The 22,795-nt window shown below is 31.1% G+C and overlaps 2 protein-coding genes and 1 non-coding gene across 6 annotated transcripts; all 3 read left to right on the top strand.

The window, feature by feature from the left end:
• The first annotated feature begins 67 nt into the window (after positions 1-67).
• On the top strand, positions 68-11,576 carry LOC107471178 (transcription initiation factor TFIID subunit 2). Of its 4 annotated transcripts, none has more exons than XM_052257871.1 (24): positions 68-216; positions 416-761; positions 1,257-1,402; positions 1,496-1,562; positions 3,326-3,525; positions 3,622-3,775; positions 3,931-4,015; positions 4,127-4,218; positions 4,663-4,788; positions 4,905-4,958; positions 5,473-5,541; positions 5,680-5,777; positions 5,874-6,218; positions 6,297-6,384; positions 6,789-6,914; positions 7,008-7,064; positions 7,508-7,587; positions 7,674-7,716; positions 8,790-8,876; positions 9,566-9,655; positions 10,301-10,359; positions 10,448-10,538; positions 10,617-10,782; positions 11,356-11,576. In XM_052257871.1, exons 1-24 carry the CDS (start codon positions 101-103, stop codon positions 11,559-11,561), a joined length of 2,991 nt encoding a protein of 996 aa, XP_052113831.1. In that variant the 5' UTR covers positions 68-100; the 3' UTR covers positions 11,562-11,576. The 4 variants fall into 4 exon arrangements, 3 of the variants coding, with proteins under 3 accessions (XP_052113831.1, XP_020983893.1, XP_052113841.1); XM_021128234.2 differs by having other exon boundaries at positions 11,361-11,543; XM_052257881.1 differs by lacking the exons at positions 7,508-7,587; positions 7,674-7,716.
• TRNAF-GAA (transfer RNA phenylalanine (anticodon GAA)) lies at positions 2,463-2,535 on the top strand. The gene has a single exon. It is a non-coding gene; the product is annotated as a tRNA-Phe (tRNA).
• A 516-nt stretch (positions 11,577-12,092) lies between the features above and the next one.
• Positions 12,093-13,510, top strand: LOC110274202 (transcription initiation factor TFIID subunit 2-like). The gene has a single exon (XM_021128239.2). The coding sequence runs from the start codon at positions 12,094-12,096 to the stop codon at positions 13,369-13,371; it is 1,278 nt and encodes a 425-aa protein (XP_020983898.1). The 5' UTR covers position 12,093; the 3' UTR covers positions 13,372-13,510.
• Positions 13,511-22,795: the final 9,285 nt, after the last annotated feature.

Raw genomic sequence — 22,795 nt, 5'->3', positions numbered from 1 at the left:
AGTAAATGAGGTTGTTAGTAGGCAGGGGACGACATAAAAACCCCGCACTATATCGTCACCCGAAGATCGATTCTCTTTTTTTTTTCTCTGTCTCCGTGTCATGGCGAAGCCCCGTAAGCCAAAGAACGAGGACCCTAAACCCGAGAATTCCGGCGCCCTAGTTCACCACCAGAAGCTCTGCCTCTCCATCGACCTCCACAAACGCCTCGTCTACGGGTCAGTTCAGTTCCCTTTCTCCTCCCGTTTCTCCTCTCAACTACAAATGTTCTCTGCTTGCGGTTCTTGATTAGGTTTTCTTGTTCTCGTGGTTCCCCTTCAACTTAGATTCGATTAGATTCGAGAGAGGGGTTCTCTTTCTATCTTTCTTTCTTTCTTTTTTAGTTTTTTTATTTTGTTGTGGCTTTTTGAGCTGCAGGTATACTGAATTGGAGATTGCCGTGCCGGAGATTGGGATCGTTGGCCTGCACGCTGAGAATTTGGGGATTGAGAGTGTTTCCGTCGACGGTGAGCCCACTGAGTTCGAGTATTATCCTCAGCAGCACCAGCAGCAGGCGGAGGACGATGACAGGAGGTGGAGCTCCGTCGATTCGCCTGCCTCGGCTGCTGACGCTGCCGGCTCAGTGTACTTGTCTGCTCTGGAGAAGGAGCTGGTGCCGAATTTGCTCATTAACTGCTGCAAGCCGGCCAAGGCTGAGAGTGAACAGCTCGAGCAGCAGCCGGTCTCTGAAAATGGGTTTCATTCCTCTGCTGAGCCTAAGCAGGTTATAGTTGCTGTCCTGTGCGCTTGGATGCTGAACAATTTTTGAAAGTTTAGTGAAACTTATATATGCTGTAAATATTTATGTAATTTGGAGTGACATGAGTAAATGGACATACATTGGTTTTGATATGTGCTTGCCACGTGTGTACTGTGTAGTAATGTGTTGAGTTAGCTATGTGCCCAAGTTAATAGAAATGCAAAAAATGTTGAACGTTGTGTTATATATTTTGTATGTACGGATGTATTTATAATGGGTTCCCATGATTGTTTTTGTGTTCCATTTTCTTCTTATTGTCCCCTTTTTAAAAAATAAATAAAATAAAATAAAAAAATTGTGTGTGACACTTGTATGCCTGCTTATTGTAAAGTTGGGCTACTATAAAGTAGTGGATAACATAGCGTTTAACTGGAATATGGTGGTAGAATGTGGGAAATGAGTTGTTTGTGGGGAGGTTTACTATTTGTGTTTTCTGATGTAGGTTGATGTTGGGTGCAGAATGTAAGAGTCGTTCGTATTAACTATTGGATAGAGAAGGCGGAGACAGGGATACATTTCAAAGATAATGTTCTTCACACTGATAACCAGATTAGGAGAGCGAGGTGCTGGTTCCCTTGTATAGACGACAGTTCACAGCGATGTTGGTATGATAATAGCAGGGCAATGCATAATGCTTTTAATTACTTAATCATCTCCAAGCATTTTTTAAATTTATTATTATTCTTTTTAATTTCCAGCTACGACCTGGAGTTCACTGTAGCACACAATCTTGTGGCTGTTAGTACCGGAAGCTTGCTATATCAGGTAGTGATGAATGAGATTTTACGTTTTGGGATTCTAGTTCTGAAAGTATGTTTTATACTTATTTTCACAAGTTTTTAATGTTTAAGAATGTTATTTTGTTGCAACTTGCAAGCGTTTGTAGCTTTCTTTTGGATTTCAAGTTGTAATTATGATATTTTTCTTTCCCAACAATGGACACCGAGTGTGTGAAGGTATTATGAAAAATAACTTACAATTTAATGGCTTATATATGGATATGGTTACAGTTTATGCTAGGACATAAAAGACGTCATTTAGTTTATGTAGTCACCTGTACCTACCTAGTTGAGAAAAGGCTTTGTTGCCATAGTTGTAGGCTTCATTGAAAGAACCTAAGATTTGTAAAATAGGATAAACTTAAGTACATATGATAGTAGTTGGTTACCATTAGGTGTTGGAATTGTTTCTTCCATTCATACGGTGATGAGTGGGGACACTTTTCCGCAACCTAATTGCGTTGAATTTTATGATGTGTCTGGTAGGACAGGGAAATATGCTGCTGGAACTTTGTTTTGTAATTGTGGTTCTCCAACCTTTCAATATTTGTTTGTTAGATTCTTGAAATAACTTTAAGATGGAATTTCAGCTTTAAGAAGGAACTGTAATCTGTCATGAGATGCATGTAATCGTATATGTTGGATTGTGGATTGCCTGATGTAAAAAATCTGAGGATTGAGACTACAGAAAAATTTTCATTTTTCTCCTCTTTCTATTTGGATTGGATTGAGTACAACCTTCATTCTTTCTTCTTTCTTGTTTTCCTTTTTCTTGGGATAATATGTTCTAAACAAATTGTCATCATGGTATAACTCTGGGTGGTGTATGATTTGTGGGTTACCTTCACTCAGAATACAACTCTGCACTGCTGGTGGTGCATTAATTGCGGTGATAGCTTAGTTGGGAGAGCGTCAGATTGAAGATCTGAAGGTTGCATGTTCAATCCATGCTCACCGCATGCATCTCTAGGGTTGAGGATTTATTAAACTGTGGTTCCTATGGGGCATGCCTTTTTTAGTTTCATGATTTTTCTCTTGCCTTTGAAGATCACATTTAGCTTTCACAATATTATGAAGCAGCTTAACACTGTGTGTACAGCTTCCATGACACACAAATAAAAGGGGAAAGTGAGATTTCCTTTTCTCTGTGATGGAAAAGAATGTTATTTCTGTTGATATTTTTCTTTGGTTGATGCTACCTTAGTCCAGAACCACAATGATTAAAATTGTAAAAAAGCCTTGCATCCTAATTGAGTGAGCTGAGCCTTAGTTCTAGAAGGTGTAGGCAGTTCAGAATTAGATCAGTTTGAGAAACTAACTTGAGATTAGAATGACTTCTCTGCCCCTGAACTGTACTTCTATATATAGAGTGAACTGAGCACAAGACAAAGTAACAATAATCGTAATACAGATTCAGATTCTCTCACTTAGTCTCTCTCTCTCTCTCTCACACACACACTCTCTCTCTCTTCATTTCTCCAAAACTATCGCATCTGAAAATTCCACTTAATAATTTATGGATTATTACTTCTCCAATTAATAGACAGAATGGAAAAGAAAAGACAAACTGCTAGTTCATTCAATGAGATAACTATACATGATACCCTGTTCTCTGACCTTTTATGTTTTAGATGATCCCTTCTTCCTAGATTTCACTCGAAGTTGTCTTCCTTTGTTCGAAGAAACTATCTCTATCTTGTATGCGTTGCACTGTTAAATTTGTATGTTTGAATCTCCTTTCTTGTTCAGGTTTTAAGCAAGGATAATCCTCCTCGGAAAACATATGTATATAAATTGGATGTTCCAGTTGCTGCAAGGTGGATATCTTTGGCTGTAGCCCCATTTGAAATTCTTCCTGATCACCAATTCAGTCTTATATCACATATGTGTTTGCTACCTAATCTGTCAAAGATGCGGAATACAGTGGAATATTTTCATAGCGCCTTCAGGTTTAACTTGCGATACTTGCAATTTTCTTGCCTGAAATATATATAGTTTTTTAATTTGTATAATGATTGGATGTTTTTATTTTTATTGGCGAGCAGCTGCTATAAGGATTATCTTTCTGCAGACTTCCCATTTAACTCTTATAAACAAGTTTTCATAGAGCCAGAGATGGCAGTTTCTTCAATGAGTTTAGGAGCATCTATGAATATATTTAGTTCTCAAGTTTTGTTTGATGAAAAGCTTATCGACCAGGTTAGCTTACTATTATACTTCTTTTGTTCCTTTTTTTTTTAATCAGATTCTTTTGAGGGAATGGTGAACTGTTTTTCCTTTCACACGTGAATTTCCTGCATGAAGTTTGGCTGTTTTGCATGCTTATTGATCAGCACTAGTGTTTGTTCTGACAGACCATTGATACAAGGATAAAACTTGCATATGCTCTTGCAAGACAATGGTTTGGTGTATATATCACTCCCGAGGGACCAGATGATGGTAACTTAGTACTTACTTAATATTGTCCTATTGCTTGTTCAGTTTCTGATTCTTTGTCAATTTTGTAGAAAACCTGTTTTCTCCAACTTATGGCTGAATGCTTATTTTCAGAATGGCTTTTGGACGGGCTTTCTGGTTTCTTGACAGATTTTTTTATTAAGAAACATTTGGGCAATAATGAGGCGCGGTATCGTAGATACAAGGTTTGTGTTAACTTATGGGATAGTCTGATCTGTACAAAGGCTAATTTATTTACCTAGCATATTGAGCTGAGACAAGACAATTAATGAAAATACACACTTTAAAGGTTGTCTCAAATCTTTTATTCTAAAATTGCTGCTGGGAGGTGCATGCTTGTTCTTAATTTTCTGAAACTGTTTTGATTCAAATGCCTGATAATGAATTCCAGATTTCATACTAGGATTTTCTTCTATTTTGACATATCTTGACTTTTTCAGTAGCAAACAGAAATATGATTTCATTCTAATTCAACATTTTTTGTTTTTCCAATTGCTATGATTAAACTTTGTTGTCTGTCATTTTAAGTAAGAAAATGCAGAAGTGAACTTCATGAGATGAAAATGTGAACCGGATAGTATGTTAATTAGATTTTCTTTTTGTATGCTTATGTATAAATCAATCTACAGGCAAACTGCGCTGTCTGTAAAGTTGATAGTAGTGGAGCCACAGCTTTGAGCTGTTCATCTTCTTGTAAGGATTTATATGGGACGCACTATATGGGTTTGTATGGAAAAATAAGATCGTGGAAAGCTGTGAGTTATTCCGTTCCTCTTTTATCTTCAATCTCGTTTAATCATATAGCATTTCACCAATACAACATTGTGTTTGATTGTTTAGTATTGTAACACATGCTTCATATTTTGTTCAGGTGGCAATTCTTCAGATGCTGGAAAAGCAGATGGGTCCTGAATCTTTCCGTAGAGTGAGATTCCTTGGCATTTCTCAACTTGTGCTTCTGAATAGTGCTTTACTCATTATGTTTTACCATATTCCATAGTACTTGACCTGATATAGTTGCATGGAGCAGCTGTCCCCAATAAACACTATAGTTGATCTCCATGTGCCTTCCTAGTCTGGGGGGATGGGATCTTGCTGAAGGCCATGCTTGCCCACAACATAGATCCTTTTCAAAAGATTTCACCCAAAAGAAGAGCTTGTGTGGATGTTTGTAGTAAAATACTGAAACAGATGAAATCAGTAATTGTGTACTTTTGTCAGCTCTGATCATTATGCATATGTACTGAAGTTACATATAAGCTAGGATAGGTTGTGTCCACGGAGACCTTTTATCTTTACTTGTAGTTCCTTGCATTTCTCACCTCCCATTATTCATAATCTGCATCTTTTTTCTGTGTTGCTTGTGTTTTAATTTTTTAATATTGAATGAGGGGTTTGACGATTACTATTACTGTTTCTGTTTGTTTAAAAATTTCCAGATTTTGCAAACAGTAGTTTCTCGTGCTCAAGATAAAACACGTTCTGTGAAGACTCTTAGTACTAAGGAGGTAATTGCTTCTGGTACATTAAACCATGAAATTCTAAAAACCTTGTCTAGATTTAGATGTGTTTAAAGATTACTTCATTTACAAATAATGTGTTCTAGGTCAGTTGAATTTAGTATACTGGTATGTTTTGATATGCAGTTTCGGCATTTTGCCAATAAGGTTGGAAATCTTGAACGACCATTTCTTAAAGATTTCTTCCCTCGGTGGGTTGGTTCATGTGGATGCCCTATTTTAAGGTATAAAATAATGACTCACTTATTGCTTTTTATATTTCATTTTTGGTATGATTCCTTTATTCATATTCTGATGAGTTACTGTTTGCTATTGCTAAGGATGGGATTTTCCTATAATAAAAGGAAGAATATTGTTGAATTGGCTGTATTGAGGGGATGCACAGCATCACAGACGTCAAGTACATCAGCTCTTGATATTAATCCAAATACTGAAAATAGAGATGGTGACAGTGGATGGCCTGGGATGATGAGTATCAGGGTATATGAACTTGATGGAATGTATGACCATCCAATTCTACCAATGGCTGGAGAAGCATGGCAACTATTAGAAATACAGTGCCACTCTAAGCTTGCTGCTAGACGTTTTCAGAAGCCTAAGAAAGGTCTAAAACTAGATGGTTCTGATGATAATGGTGATGTACCTTCCATGGATGTACGCTCCAGGTATCTTGGGTTTCCTTTTTTATATTTTTTGTTTCTTATTTTGTTTTTAGTTTCTGACATCTTTATCTGACGTAACAGTACAGAGTCCCCTTTGTTATGGATCAGAGCAGACCCTGACATGGAGTACCTTGCTGAGATTCATTTTAATCAACCAGTACAGATGTGGGTAAGGATAAGCCCATGTCAATTTCATAGCTAATTGATTTTTCAAAGTTATTTAATTTATGAACAGTTGAGATTTGTTACTGCTCTATTATTGTCATGGTTTTACTCTAGCCTAGTCCGAACCATTTGTGGAGTTTTAATATTTCATATGATGGGATTTCATCCAATACGATCATGTATAATTTTTAATTAAACTAGGCTTAAACAACAATGATAAGTATTGCTGGTTTAGCTAAGGGATTATGTTAAAAATGTTGAAATATCCACACTTGCTAAGTGCATCTCATCATTGATCTATTACAAGATCCTGTCTTTTTTATTTTTCAATTTTATTATTATATTATATTTCATCTTTTGCAATGATTTATATTTATTGATAAATGATGCTTTATATGGTTTCCTCAGATTAATCAATTAGAGAAGGATAAAGATGTTATTGCTCAGGCACAAGCGATTTCTACCTTAGAAGCATTGCCCCAGTTATCATTTTCTGTTGTAAATGCCCTCAACAATTTTCTCACTGACTCCAAGGTCTTTTGTCCTTATTATCTGTACATTTTCAATTTTCAATGATTCCTTATGAATCTTAAGCTAACATCTTGAGGTTTTTGGTCCTAACTGAAGGCTTTCTGGAGAGTACGAATCGAAGCAGCATTTGCATTGGCGAGTTCAGCATCTGAGGTACTTAAATGCTGAATTACCTATTGCGTTGTGAATTTTTTTTAATTTCTTGCAAAATACTTGTTAAATTCATACTTCATTGTTGTTAGATCGTGCTTTGATGTAATTATTGGCTTGTGATACACTATTATTGCACCTAGGAAAGAAAAGTTATTCATCTAATTAAATTTTTACTTTTTCCCCAACATCTATCACAATGTTTAACTCCAACTTAAGTTTTATGTTCTGTAAGTATGCATGGAACACATAGATACATCTTGAACTTTGAAATCTGTCAAAGAGTTAGTGAAGCTCTTGAATCAACTTATTGCCAAGTATTGAGTATTTGTTGCATTCCTGTCAGTAAAGTTTATGTTAAACCCGTATTCTCAATATACCAATTCAAGTTACTTTTTTCATGATGACTTGATATCAAATTTTGACTTAACTTCATTGGCTAGCAGGAAACTGATTTCGCTGGCCTGCTTCATTTGATTAAATTTTATAAGAGTCGAAGGTTTGACTCTGACATTGGACTCCCAAAGTATGTCTCCTAAAATTATTGTCAAGTTTCTCTCGTTTAAATTTGACAAAATGAAATGATAATGAGTTGTTTTCAATTCTTTCCAGGCCAAATGATTTTCATGATTTTGCTGAGTATTTTGTTCTTGAGGTAATGCAAGGAGGTAGGATGTGTATGATGCCTGCTGTCTTGTGTGATTGAAATATGTATTCATTATACATGTTTCACACACATTTCCTTAATATTTTCTTAGGAAAGCCATCATTTAATGTTTCTTCATTTTTTCTTAAATGTATCTTTTTATTTACCGTGATTGTATGCAAATGATGTGTTCAATAATGCATTAACGTTTTTATTTGTATTTGTATTTGTCAATATCTACTTTTCTTAACTATTTCACGAAGTTTGCCTACTATGGATTTCCATGATATAGTAATATGCACATGTCAGTTAAACGATTAATGTTTCTTTCTGTTTCCTCTTTTATACGGTATTAATTCCTAGATGCTTTTGTTTGAGGGTAGCTGAGGGCATAAAATGTTGAGGCTGGGTATTTGGAAAGACTTTTTTATCTTTTCTTCCCATTAATAATAGTCACAGTTGCTGTTCCACTTTCTTCGACAATTTTATTGCATTGATACCATACAGAGACTACTCAGGCCTCAGCCTAACCACATCTATTTGTAACTTTGTTACTAATAGCATCGTTCCAGCTATCTAGTAATAGAGTTGAGCAAGCCCATCACAATTCTCCATGAAAGTTGAATAACTTATTGCATAGCCAGAGTTGCCTTTCAATTATTCTATTTTATAGAGACAATAGATAAAAAGGGAAAATCTTTAATTGGAATGGGACAAATCTTCTAATTCTTGGGAATTTGGGAAACAGGTTCATGGACTGTTACTCTTGCACTTCCATGATTACCTGTTTGGAAATAACTATACACTTGTTGATTTCCAGTATTTGTGTCTTTGTATTTGTTTCAATGTGTTGAGAATTGCAGAATATAAATCTTCGTCATTTCTTTTTTTTTTGGTCAATTATTATGTGTGAAAACACAACTAAATACTGTTTCCTTTGTTTAAACGCTCCTTTTATCACCTGTAAATTTGTGTATTCAATGATAGTTTTTAAGTGGCATGTATATTCTGCTTGCCTGCTAGTTAAATAAACCATTCTTTCATGTTGCAACTATGTAGTCATTGATAATTGGATATTGTAGGCCATTCCACATGCTGTAGCTATGGTCAGAGCTGCAGACAAGAAAAGTCCAAGGGAGGCAATCGAATTTGTTTTACAACTATTGAAGGTGATTGTTTATTTTCTGTTGGTTGTATCAATTCCTTCTTCTAAGTTTAACTTAAGATTGCTTCCATGAAGTGGAATTCATCCTGAAGGTGTATACAAAATCCTTTTAAAGGTGCCTTTTGGATTACTCTACGATATGTTATACACCTTGTCAAATTTTCAAAAAAAAATTTCCTGGTCTATTTGGCTGTACAGCGAAAGGCCAGTTTGGGGGATAGCTTACTTAAGCAATTATGTAAAAAGAACTTTTGAAAGCTCAGTTATTTATGGTTTATTTCATGTGTATATAATATATATTCCTCTTAGTATCTTGAATTCTTGATAAGATAGACTCATAATCATGAAAACAAGGAAATTTGTATGAACTGAACTGTAGTCTCCAATTTGATGGGAGTTAAATTGAGTATTAATTGTCGATATTATCTGTGTCTTTGCAGGCATAAAGGTTGCCAACAAATGAAATCATTTTAACTTATGTTAATTATATCTATTCTTTGCTCTTTAAAGCTGTTGTACTGAATCATTTTTTGTTACTTCTAGTTCTATTGTTAATAATTCTTCTTTGGTTTCATGATGCAAGTTGTGTGGGCAATGACACTTTTTATCTTTTTAAAAAGTGTACTTTCTTTTGGTTTATATAGAAGTTCTGTAACTTCATTGTTGATGTCATTTCTCTCCTAAACTTTACAGTACAATGACAACAATGGGAACCCTTACTCAGATGTCTTCTGGCTTGCTGCATTGGTTCAGTCGGTTGGCGAGCTTGAATTTGGGAAACAGGTTCATGGACTGTTACTCTTGCACTTCCGTGATTACCTGTTTGGATTAGTTGAGCTTACATCGTATCATTTGTTACTTTTACTATCTATAAACTTAAGCACTTCTATTGTTTGCGTGAAAGTCAATTATTGTTTTAAAATATTAAGTTTAAAGTAATCTTGTAGTGGGGTGTGAAAAAAGTTGCATAATACATTAAAGGGTAGGAAACTATTTGTTTATATTTCATAAGATTTGATACTTATTTAGTTTGGTAATAAAAATATCATAATTCTAAAAGAACTAGCTTTTGCTTATAATTAAATTTTTCAAAAAATTCCTTGCCATTATTAGAGGTATTATTTTTAGCTTAAAACTATAATTTTGGACCATAATTTATTTCTTTTTATCGAAGCATTTTATTTGTTTCTTTTTATCCAAGTATAGTTTATCCCAAACTAGTTCTTTTCCAGAATAATCCTCGCTTTTAGTTTATAGTTGGAATCAGAATTCGCAAATGAACACTAATAATCATTGGATAGGTTGATCGACCTAGTGTGTGCATTATTGTTGATCTTTCAAGGCTCTCACTTTTTTTCCTAATAATGTCTGTAAACATTAGGCTAGTTAATTTTAACAATTTCTTCTTTTCTGACTTCTTGATGACAGAGTATCCTCCTATTGTCATCACTTCTTAAACGCATTGACCGGCTGTTACAATGTGATAGGTAGAATGCCACATCTCTTTATGAGTAGGTTGGATTTATCCATGTTACTTTTAAGGATATTTTACATTCTTAAAGTATTTTGTGCCAGCCTCATGCCCAGCTACAATGGAATCTTGACTATCAGTTGTATCCGGACATTGGCTCAGATTGCGCTAAAGCTGTCAGGGTTCATTCCTCTTGTAAGTGTTTTCTTATTACTCTTCACTTATTTTATCTAAAGGAGGACTGAAAATATTTAACACTTGAGATTTCGACAGGATCGTGTGTATGAACTTGTGAAGCCTTTTAGGGATTTGAAGGCAATGTGGCAAGTTCGCATTGAAGCCAGCAGAGCCCTCCTTGATCTTGAATTCCACTTGAAAGGCATTGATGCAGCATTACTTCTATTTATCAAATACGTTCAGGAGGAGCCTTCCTTAAGAGGTGGTGAATCCATTCCCTAGGAAATAATCCAATTCAGAAATGAGAAAAGTCCATCTAGTGTTGAAATTTTGGTTTTGGATGGGTTCGAAGGATTGGGATCCTCAAAAGATCTACCTTCGTATTAATTTGATGGCTTTCACGGTTCAAAAAAATTTACTGTATTGATCCAAAGTTTAGGTCCCACTAACTTTTTCACTTCAGAGAATCCTAAACAGGGTTCAATTTTAAAAAACGTTTCATTCATGCTTATCTCTTTTTTATATGGAGTGTGGAAGGGAGAGAGAAATTAAAAAAAAAAATACTTAGCTCAAATCTTAACTTTTAGTTTATTTATTTGAACTAAGTTTTACTGACAAATTAAACAAATGATAACTCTATCAACTTTTGAGAAACTATTATACAAAAATGTTAATCATTTGATCAATGAACCCAAGATATGGTCTCTAATATTGGTAAACATATATGTATCTTCTTTGTGAATCCTGCTTCTGCTGTTTCTGTATATGCTAATTCTTCTATTAAATATAGCTTCCTCTAAAGTAGTGTTGGAAAATTTACACTCCTTCATTGCAGGGCAGTTAAAACTGGCCACTCATGTTATGCGACTCTGTCAGATGAAAGAAGGACCGAGTTCTAATGATGAAATTTCAAGCCAAAATCTCATCTCATTGCTTTGTTTAATGGAAGGACGGATGGCTTTTAATAATGTCTTTCTCCGACACTACTTGTTTTGCATATTACAAGTAATTGCGAAAAGGTATGAATTCGTCTATTTTTAATGCTCCTTACTAGAAATCAACAGCTAACTTAATTATGTAGCCAATCTGTGTGGAAATATTTCATACTCTTGCACAATTTTGTATTCATTTTTTTTCATTTACCTTCTCAACAAAAGAATTTATTGGGACTCCTTTTTTGGTTTCCTTGGTCTCCCTTGAATTTTAGTCACCTTTGTGATGATTGACATATACTTTGTCCATTGACTCTACCTTTGTAATTCGATGAAGTCAATGAAATTTGGATGTTTCCCTGTTGTAGGATATTTCTTTCAGCTCATGTTTTCCTTCTCTTTTTTACTCTTTATTCCCCATTTTGAAAAACTCTCTTTGTCTGGATTTTTTTTCTGCAAATATTATGCATTCGGTTATTTTGAGGTTTGGTACCCTTTCCTCTGGGCACAATGTTTGGTGCTTTACTGTGGGGGCAATGGAACTTGTTATTATAGTTCTTTTTTCTTTATCCCTTAATATATGTTGTTGATAACTTAATTTTTTGGTAAATAACTTGGTCTAATCATCGTCACTATTACAAATGGGTCTCACAGATGCTTTTAACTATCAGAGGAACATATTTGTTCTTGATCCAGATAGTAAACCTTTGGAAGTGCCAAGCTCTACCCAAAATCCAGCACAAGATTTGGCCGTGAGTGAGGGTTTGAAGGATGCGATTGATGAAGTTGCCAAGAATGTACTTCATGAAGCTGGCAAAGAAGTGCATGACGAAGCTGTGAAGGAAACTCCACCAATGCAATCTCCAAAACAACTGCAAACAGAAATTCCCCTGGCTCCTCCATTGGAAACTCAAAATGCAGAATGCCCCCAGGAACCACTAACAGAGGCTCATAATACAGAGTTCCACAGGGAACCCCCAACAGAAGCTCGAAATAGTGAATTTCACCAGGAGCCACCAATAGAAACTCGGATTGAAGTTTCCAAAGAAGCTGATACTATATCCAATAGCCATGAACGGAAGACGAAGATTAAAATCAAGGTTAAACAATCTTCTGCAGCCAGTCGAGCTGATACTGATAATCAAATAGCGGAACGATCTTTAGGCGCCGGTCGTAATGATATTGATCATGGGCCTACAAGTTCGGTTTCAGTGGATGCACCCCCGAGGAATTGTGCAGAGACTATAAGCACTGGTCATCACAATATTGAGGAAGTTAATTCCTGGCACGACCGTGGTTCACGCATGACTGCTAGCATAGGTAGTGCAAAAATTGTGAGTGACGGCGATGAATTAGTCAAAGAATTACAATGCACCGCCGACTCAAGTGTGGTTTATTCGCACCCTTTGCCAGAGGATCCATCATCATCTAGCATTATCCAGGACAACAACATAGACGCTGATGCACGGCGATATGCAAGCCTCCAGACTCTCTCAATCGCACGGCGTGACCCTGATGAAGACTCATTGAGAAAAGAAGCTTCGGGCCGTGGGAAAGAAAAGCACAAAAGCAAAGAAAAGAAACGGAAGCGGGAGGATCATAAGGATCACAAGGGACGGCACCATGATGACCCAGAATATCTAGAGCGAAAAAGGTTGAAGAAAGAGAAGAAACGCAAGGAAAAAGAATTGGCAAAACTGCGGAGTGAAGAAGCAAAAAGATCCTCTCTGGAAAATTCAAGTAAGAAAGAAGAACCTCCTCAGCCGAAACCTGTTGTACCCAGTGGATATAATAATAATAATTCTAGGATAGCAGAGGTCAGAAGGGTTGAATCCAAACCCGAGACATCAGAAGGTATATCATCTGGTGCTCCAAAACTTCGAATTAAATATAAAAACCAAATGCTTGGTAAGTCTTAAGAGAATTACATTTGTAGAATGAATATTTTTGTTTTTTGTTTTATTTTATTTTGTTTTTTCATGTGTAATTATCCCGGCGGACTAGTAGACATTTTAGGCACTTACCATTATTGATTCAATGAGCTTTAATTGTTTGTTCTTTCGTCTGGTTTTAGTCATTTTTAATGGTTGCTATCGTAAACCTAATGCTATTAAGGGGGATATGGTTTGCTTTTTGTAACAAGATCGTATTACACTATTACTAGATAGCTTGGAATACCATTCTACGTTTGTAGTTTTGGCTAAAGTTGTAAATTGTTCTCCAAAGATGATTGTAGTGTAAGAGTGTAACTGCTAGGTCTGTAACAATGTACTACGAAGTTAACAAATTACTGAAGCTATTCATGGCCATTACCAGATAAACTGTGTACTTGTATATATCAAGCATATGCATATCTATGAAAATTTTCATTTCATACCCTACCAGTATATCGAATGAAAGAATGAGCTTTACAAAAGGAAAAAAGTGTGCCCTGACAGAAAAAAAAAAGGGCAATAAAATGTGTGCAAGTGTCTCAGTATGAGATTGATTAATATTCTAAATTATTCTTTAGAAAATTTAGTTAGATATTTTAATTCTCAATAAGTTCTAATAACTAAATTAGCTTTTAAATTTTTATTGTTAGACAAATTAATTTTTATATCAGATTAAATGCCTAAAAGAACTAACAATCTAAGAATTTTAAAAAATTTAATGCTGTAATGTTTTCATTAGATAACAATAGAAATTGATTTGTCAAATTTTTTATTAAAAATTTGTTCTGAAAATTGATTTGTCTAGTAAAATAAAAAGTTAATGAGTGATTTTGTCATTAAAATTTGTTGAAAATGAAAGTACTTGTATAAAAAGACTTTAAGGATTTATTTGGATATTAATCGATTATATTTGCTGTAATAAATGATAGAAGAATAACAATTAGCTGTAAAATAATAACCAGTGTGTTTTACAACTGATGATCCATCACCCTGGATTTTATCAAAGAGTTGTGTGACTCTATCCATTGTCATTGTTAGATAATTAAGGTATAAATTAAATTTACGTAGAGTTTACATCTGATTCAACTGTCAGCTGAGTCATCGTAATAATGTCCCTTTGAGATTTTGTTAGTATACAAATACTTGTTCTTCCAACCAAATTTATCTCAAAAATATATTAATATTAATTAACTATACTTAACTTGCATCATTTTGAAATAATAGAGGAAACGGCAAGATGTACGTCTTAAATAGTTGAAACTCAGCTATGAGCTATGAACCAAAATGTATTGGGGTTTATGACATCCTTTGAAAAAATGTCCAAGAAAGTGGCATACAACTGATGCAAGTAACTTATCCATCTATCTCTCTCTCTTGGAAAAAATAGTTCTTACTTTTGACCTACCTAAGCTAGCTAACCTTTATATATGAAGTGAAAACTGAAAAAGGGGGTCCCTTATTAATTAAAAGTGACACATAAAATATGTTTTATTTATACAAAGATGATATTTCAGATGTTGATATTAATTATGTTGAATAAAATATTTAGCGACAATAATTAAATACATTAAATTATTTAACAATTTTTAATTATTATTTTTGTATACAAATATTTATTATGTGAGTAGTCATCTTAATTAAAATATGGTCTTAATCTAAAATTTTATATTAAAAAGTTGTAAAAAATATTAAAAATATACTTTTATATTTTTAATTGATTAAATAAATAAAAAAATTAAAATATTTTCATTATTATATTCTTAAAATATACTTTTAAAATATTTTAGCTGCGTAGTGGAGTGCTGGAAGATCATGATATCTCTCAGCTGATGAAATTTTGGATTGGGAGTAGTGGGTGATGTTATGATAACAAGAAGGGACAAAAACCATTAAATTTCTGATTCTGTGTCAATACATTGATGACTAACTACTCCCGAATCATACATAAATATCTCTCTGTGTTTAACTCCTGCTTCTTAATTAATTGTCATTGCATTATTACTACAATTTACGTAACTTTTTCTCATCATTCTTCTTTAGTTTATATATTTCAGTTTTATTTAATTGCTAGTATTATCCACACTCTACAACTATTTATTAATTTATACTTAAAAACTTAACTATAATACGGTACAGATATATCTATCTAATTAATCATCTCTACATGAATACTAAAAATTAATTATTACATAACAATATATATTTGATATGATAATTTTTTCGGCAAAAAAAAAGTAAAATTATGAGAAAATAAAGATTTTTATTAATTAAATTGATGCAAAGTATGCATGTTGCATATGATAAAAAATTTTTAGTAAATTTTTTATTATTAAAAAAATAATATTTATTCTTCATCAAAATTTCATTCTTTACTGTAACATGACCTATTTGATATTTGTACAAATATTTGATTATACTACTAAAAATATTGATTACTATACCGTAATCAATTTAATTAATCTATTAACACACTTTTAATTATTTTAAATATTAATTACTTTATTTAAAGAATGAGTAAAATATATTCAGATATATAATAATTATGAAGTAGTGGTTGGCTCATTTTTTGGATATGGATTTTATGGATGTGTTCTTCATAATTACGAAGAACTTGTGTGTTTCTAATTAATATGGAGTCGATTTTTTTTTTAATTCCAAAACACAAATAGGAGGCATCGAATTGGGGGAGGAAGAAAACTGATGGTCTAATTTGAGGAAAGCTGAATTTAAATTTTGGGATTTACAAATCGGAAGATCGATTTTGTGTTCTAAAAAATTTAAAAAATTAAAGTTCACAAATTGAATAGTCGATTTTGTATTTTAAAAATTAAAAAAAAATTAAACTTCACAAATCGAACTCTCCTATTTGTGATCTATATATGAGATAAAAAACACCAAATTTTAGATATTGTTACAAAAAGATTCTATAAACCTAATATCAAAATAAAAAAGCGGTAGTGATTTCCTGAAAAGGAGTTTTTAGCCCCATGTGTGTCTTTACAGCGGTTTTTGTGGTAAAAACAGTGGTGCTTACTTAAACATGAAAATAAAAAGAGCTAAAAGAGGATTGTACTATACATATATAGCCTATAGACTTAGACTATTTGCATTTTGATTTGATATGCTTTGCTTTATTTGAATTTAATTTGCACACCATTTATTTGGTTTAACACAATCCAAAAGCTCAAAAACCAACACCACTACTTGTTACTATTACTGTTCTATATTAAGGTTTAGGGAGAGGGTTTGTTTCTAATTCTTGAGAAAAGTGATTTTACAATCCAAGTTTAATAATGCATGATTTGTATAATTGAAAACTGATTATAATCATACGTTATTTGGTGAATTTTTTGAAAAAAAAATGTCTTTTTTTTAGAATTTTGATTATTTTAAAACTTAAAATCAAGCATGAAACACAGGAGAAACTAATGCATTTTTATATTTGATGTTTTTTTCCCTTTAATTTTATTTTTAAATTTTGTTTCGTTAGAAAATTTTAAATAGAACTCAAGGTTACAACTTACAACAGCTATATGAAAGGTGCTTCTGCGCCTAGATGCCATGCCAGAAGCGCTTTACATTTTGCAAAATCAGAAGTATGGAATATCCAAAAGGATCAAATTTATCGCAGCAAATACAGTGAAGTGTCAAAATTATTTATAAAAACATATTTATAAAGTTTTAAAGAAAAACCAAGCAAGCCACATTTTGAAATGTATTACAACTTCTGTTCTTTCAGAAATAATTTTATCAACATTTTTTTTAAATAATATATAAATTAAAATGATAAGTTTTTTTCAGCATATTTTAACTTGACAAATCAAAGATTAATTCATCATACATCTAAGTTTTATTTATGAGTTTATTGTTAAATAATAGTTACTATATACACAAAATAAAATTTAAACTCTTAATACTTACTTAAATATATTTACTTAAATAGACGAGTAAATTAACTATTCAACTAATTCAAATTTGTTAAATACTTCAATTGAAGTGATAAGCTAAGTAGGGCTAAAAGACCGTGCACTATTCAAAAAGAGACATTCATGTGCCAAAAAATTAAGTGGTAGTAGTACTTTCTCTGAGCTTAAAATTAAAAGGGGTAATGTTGATGTTGAAAGGGATTGATCCATGATATATATCTATATTTATAGGAGCATGCATAGCTAGCTTAGTCATAGCCAGAAAAAGCAGAGTTGGCTATCATCAACATTAAACAATAATACAAATGTTAATGTCATAGTGTGACTCTGAACTACTACTAAGCATGCCAATATTGAAGTTCAAGCTAAGTTTGTTGTGATCTTTTAATTTTTATATATATTATTATGTCTCATTAAATCTTTAATAATATGCAAATGCCAGAGATTAAAAAGATAAAAAATAAAGTATTGTTTTTTCATTAATATTTGAGGTAGATCTTAAACTTATCTCTAACATTTAAATTGTCATATTTAAGTTTCTAATATTTTTAAATCATTTTAATATTGTCCTATTATTAGTGATCTGTTAACAGAATTGATGGTGAAACAAAATTAAGACAATTTTAAAATATTATAAACTTAAACATAACAAAAATATGGAAACAAAAATGAGACATTACTCTTAGAAAAATTATAAAATCAAGTAAAATGATAATGAATTTTAATGAATGAATTGCATTACTAATTTAAGATTTTTTATTCATACTAGTCACTCCACAAATATTTCGTAACGAGTAAAAATCTTTAAAAGTAAAATTATAAAAAATAAATTCATTTAAAATGAAAGTAACAAGATTAAGTATAATTTATTTAGATGTGATTAAAAAATAAATGAATAATTATGTATTGTAAAAAATTGATATTATTGAAGGATAAGATAAAAATTTATTTTTATGTATCATTTTTGTCCCCAATATTTTTATCTTAATTAAGTTTCTAACGTTTTAAAATCGTCTCAATTTTATCCTATCGTCAATTCTGTTAACATATGGATAATATTGAGCCAATTTTAAAACATTACGAATTTAAATAAAACAATTTGACAACTTTAAAATTTACTTCAAACCAGAAAAAAAAAACAATACTTTACTAAGATGACAACAACACATACGGAGAAAAATTTACTCATCATCACCAATACCTGAAACATCTGAAAATGTGGCATACCAAATTGGCTATATCCAAAAAGCTAATTAAGTATATCTATCTCTTACTATTCCCTTTTCTTCAAGGACAAGAAGAAATAATTAAATTAAAGTTCTTCTTATATTAATTATATATGCATGCTGCACATTTATTATTTTTCTGATTATTAATTAGTACCATATCTATAACCTATGATATTAGGAGAGGAGGTTACTGTAATGTCCGTACACACTGCCATTAATTAATTAATTCATTAATATGCATGTCACTCCTTCCTTACTCACTATACTCATCAATTACTACCCTATATTTATTTATTTATGTCTAATAACAACGATAATATTTAATAATTAAGAAATAGAAGGCTTTTAAGATCAAAACTGAGAATGAATCTTCCTTTAACAGATTTTGTCCCCTTTTAATTTATTTATTTATTCATTTTGTTATAATCTCCCTTAAATATCCATTGACCACTCTTTGTTGTTGAACTGAATCATCATCATCATCATTATCATCTCCACAATTTTCTCTTCAGTTTTCTCGATCGAGAGAGGCTCTAATATTCTACAAGTAGAACTCAGGTAAGTAGTTCAGTACTTCAGTTTATTCCTCTTCCATCTTTATTCTCACTATATATATTAATTAATTAATTAACTACTATATTACGTGGCAGGGTTTTCAGAGTGCAAAATAATATTGCTAATAATTAAGAGCTTCAGGCTAATTCAATTCCTTGATTCTCAAAGAGGTAAATAATTTGGCAAACCATTAAGTTTCTTTAATTTCTTTTCTAATATCTTTAGTTTCTATATATATAACGATTCCTTAGTTTTCTAGTTGAGTTGAGATTCTTCACTTTTTTTTCTATTATAAAAAGTACCTGTTAATAACCGGTTAATCCACTAATTCTTCTTTTGGTCGAGTTGCAGAGTCATTAATAAAGAGAATCTCAACTTTAGTTTACATGCATGCTAATTAATTAAAAGGAGAGGGTTACCAAAGGTTGAAATATAGGGGAAGCAATAAATAAACACATCTTAGAAATATCATTTTAATTACATACGAGACCTAATAAATTTTTCATTTAGTTAATTGAACTAAAATTATGTATAAAGATACATACTTATAACCAAAATTATTGTAGTGGAAATCAATTGGAATTGTCGATCTATTTAAATAAATATCGAAAATTATAAATTTTATTTTATACGTTTAATAATTTATTGACTAATAATAAATTTTTAAATAAAATTTTAATTTGCGATTAATTAAATTCTTGATCCGACGAACTAGAGAATAACATGGAAAAAAATTTATTGTGGTGGAGTGTAACCTATTTAGTTCAGTAAATAGTTGGCTAACTTTGTCCAATTTGTTTCATAGCTAAATTTAATGGAAATTGAGACATGTGTGGTAAATTTCAAAATTTGGTGGGGCACCTTGATAAATAGTTGGTTAACTTTTTTTCATTCTTTTTTTCAAATGTACTCCATAGTCGTCTGAATGTCTGGTAGTCAAATTAGCTAAATCTAATAAGAAGTAGACACGTTGTTAATTTCAAATTTGGTGGCGCACGGGCACCGTTCATAATGTTTGTTTGTCACTGCCATCTATTGTGGAGTAAGAACTTTTTAACTTGAGTCATTTTATAATCATTCATTTATAGATTTTTTTTTTCTCACAGTAATGTATATAAGTATTAGTTTTAAGAAAGAATAATCATTTCAAAGATTTTTATTTAAATAAAATCTTAACATCTATTTTTAGTGACACTCATAATAAAATTAGATTACCCAATTTTATTTAAAATATTATATATTTAGTAATAACTTTTTAATATATAATTATTTATATATTTCAATGTAATAATTTAAGTTTCTTACATAACTAATTTTTTAACATATTGTAAAAGATGCTATGATAAAATAAATAAAAAATATTGTATATACATAAAAAATTAATTATCAAATTAATCCTTGTATATTTATGTATAAATAAATACATATATCATATCAAATTTATTATTAATATATATTTTTTATTTTAAAATATATCTTATAAGAATAGTTGATTTAGTTATTAATTTTGTATGTATACTTAGTATAAATGTAAAAAGATTTAGATCTTAATCCGTATTAATTTTTATGTTATTCTAAATAAAGAATTAAAGATAGAAATACTTTAGAATAAAACAAATATAGGCTATAAAATACGGACATTTTGTTGAGTTGTTATGTCTGTCTATCGAACATATTTTGGACATAACATTTGTGTGTTTGTCGTGTTTAATCATGTTCTAATAAAAAATAAAAAATTTTCTTTGGACACACTTAGATACACCTAAATACTATCGCATGTCAGCGTGTTTAACATTGTTAATGTGTATTCTTGAAATAAGTTTAGAAATAATATATATTATTATTTATTAAAACAAAAAATATTTTAAATATTTTATACAATTAAAAAAAACATTAAAAATAGTTAAAAAATTATTTTATATTTTAATATCAATAAAAAAATCAAAATATCATTGTAATTTATTTAAAAGATACTTTCTATATTATATATATTGTGTTTCAGTGTCTTATAAGATTTTAAAATTTGTGTGTTCGTATGTCTTATATTGTATTATATTATGTCTCATGTACGTATCAGTATTAGTGTCCATGTATCATAGAATACAGGTCTTTGTTAATTTATGCTTGAAAGCTAAGAGAATTCTTACATGGGAGAGATATTAAATATGAGAAATGCTAAGGTGAACATAATTTATTAATATTAAGCAATATCTTTAGTCAATATTTTATTTTTAAATTATTAGAATTTAAAATTTAGTATTTAGAATTTAAATTTAATATTTAAAATATAAATTATTGATCAAATATTGATAAAAAATAATAAATTTTATTGATTATATAATATTATTTTAAATATCTAATTATTCAGGTACCTTTCTACTTAGTAATTTAAATTTTTATATAAATAATTTTATGTCATCATCTTACTGGTTTTTGTTTCACAAAATAAAAGTGGTGATAGAATATGTCTTGTCTTCTTATGTAACATGTCATATGCCATGTTTTGTTCAATCAAAAACTAAAATAATTTATACAAAATTGTTGTTTTAGAGAATAAGTTGAAAATTGGTAGAAGTTAAAATGGAGAGCAAAACACATTAAACTTTTACTAATTAAGTGTAATTTTGTCGACGGCATATTAGTTAAAATTTCAATTTAATTTTTAAAATTATTCGATATTATAATTTTAAATAAGTGAATTGATTTTGTAAATTTTATATTAATCAACCTCACCTTAAGGCCCCACAATTGTGTATATTATGACAGACTGTACAAAACACTATACGTGTATATAAGTAACCCAATATTTCATATATCTCTTGCTCTTGGTTGCTGAAAGCTATTTGTAAGACACTCACCAAATCTTCTATACTGAATCATTTTTAATATATAGATAGGGGAAGCATCCCACGTAGTTCTCATGATAGAAATCATAGAATGATATGCTGCAAGATTTATTACTCAGTGTATCGAAGTACCCACAACTAGAATCAAAATTTGAAAAGGTACTATCCATCTGTAATTATTCGTTTGTATCTTCTATTCTGTATCATATTGTACTCCTTCATTAGTGAAAACTGGAAAGTGTATTTCATTTCTAGCTGCATAGGTGTCGATGATAAATTAGCTTTTCAATCACTTTTAGACTTGTAAATCTAATATCGTATTGCAGTTGAATTTATTTAAATGGATTAATAATTTTGGAGCTGCTAAATAATATCCAAATTCAAAAATGCTAAGTATATATCAAAATTAGTTGTCATGTATTTGTGTATAAGTATATGTGTAATTAAATTTATTTTTAATATATATTTTATATTTTATTGTATATTTATTTTAATAATTAATTTTAATGTATATGTAATATGCTTGAACTTTGAATCATATATTAAATTTTCTCACCGTACGTACCCTTTGTCCAATTACTTTTTATTCTTCTCAAAGAAAATATACAGTGGCATGATGTGATCCTTATGAAAGAAAAAATCAAGAAGTTTAAAGTCAAGTAGTTTGATTAGTAGTCTTGAAAACGTTCCACGAAGCTGTTTTGTTGCTGTTGTTGTTTAGACAACTATAAAGTGAATGCCAAACAATGTTGTTAATAATGTTTCATAATCTGGTTATATGCTGCAGAGAAGATAAGAGATACTTCTGTATGTCGTGGCCGTGTTTATTAGTTAGGAATTTTTTTTTTTTTTG

The sequence above is a fragment of the Arachis duranensis genome, chromosome 1 (assembly GCF_000817695.3).
Source record: "Arachis duranensis cultivar V14167 chromosome 1, aradu.V14167.gnm2.J7QH, whole genome shotgun sequence".
Taxonomy (NCBI): Eukaryota; Viridiplantae; Streptophyta; class Magnoliopsida; order Fabales; family Fabaceae; genus Arachis; species Arachis duranensis.
The sequence above is the reverse complement of the archived record's forward strand: the minus strand, read 5'-3'. Positions and strand labels throughout refer to the sequence as shown.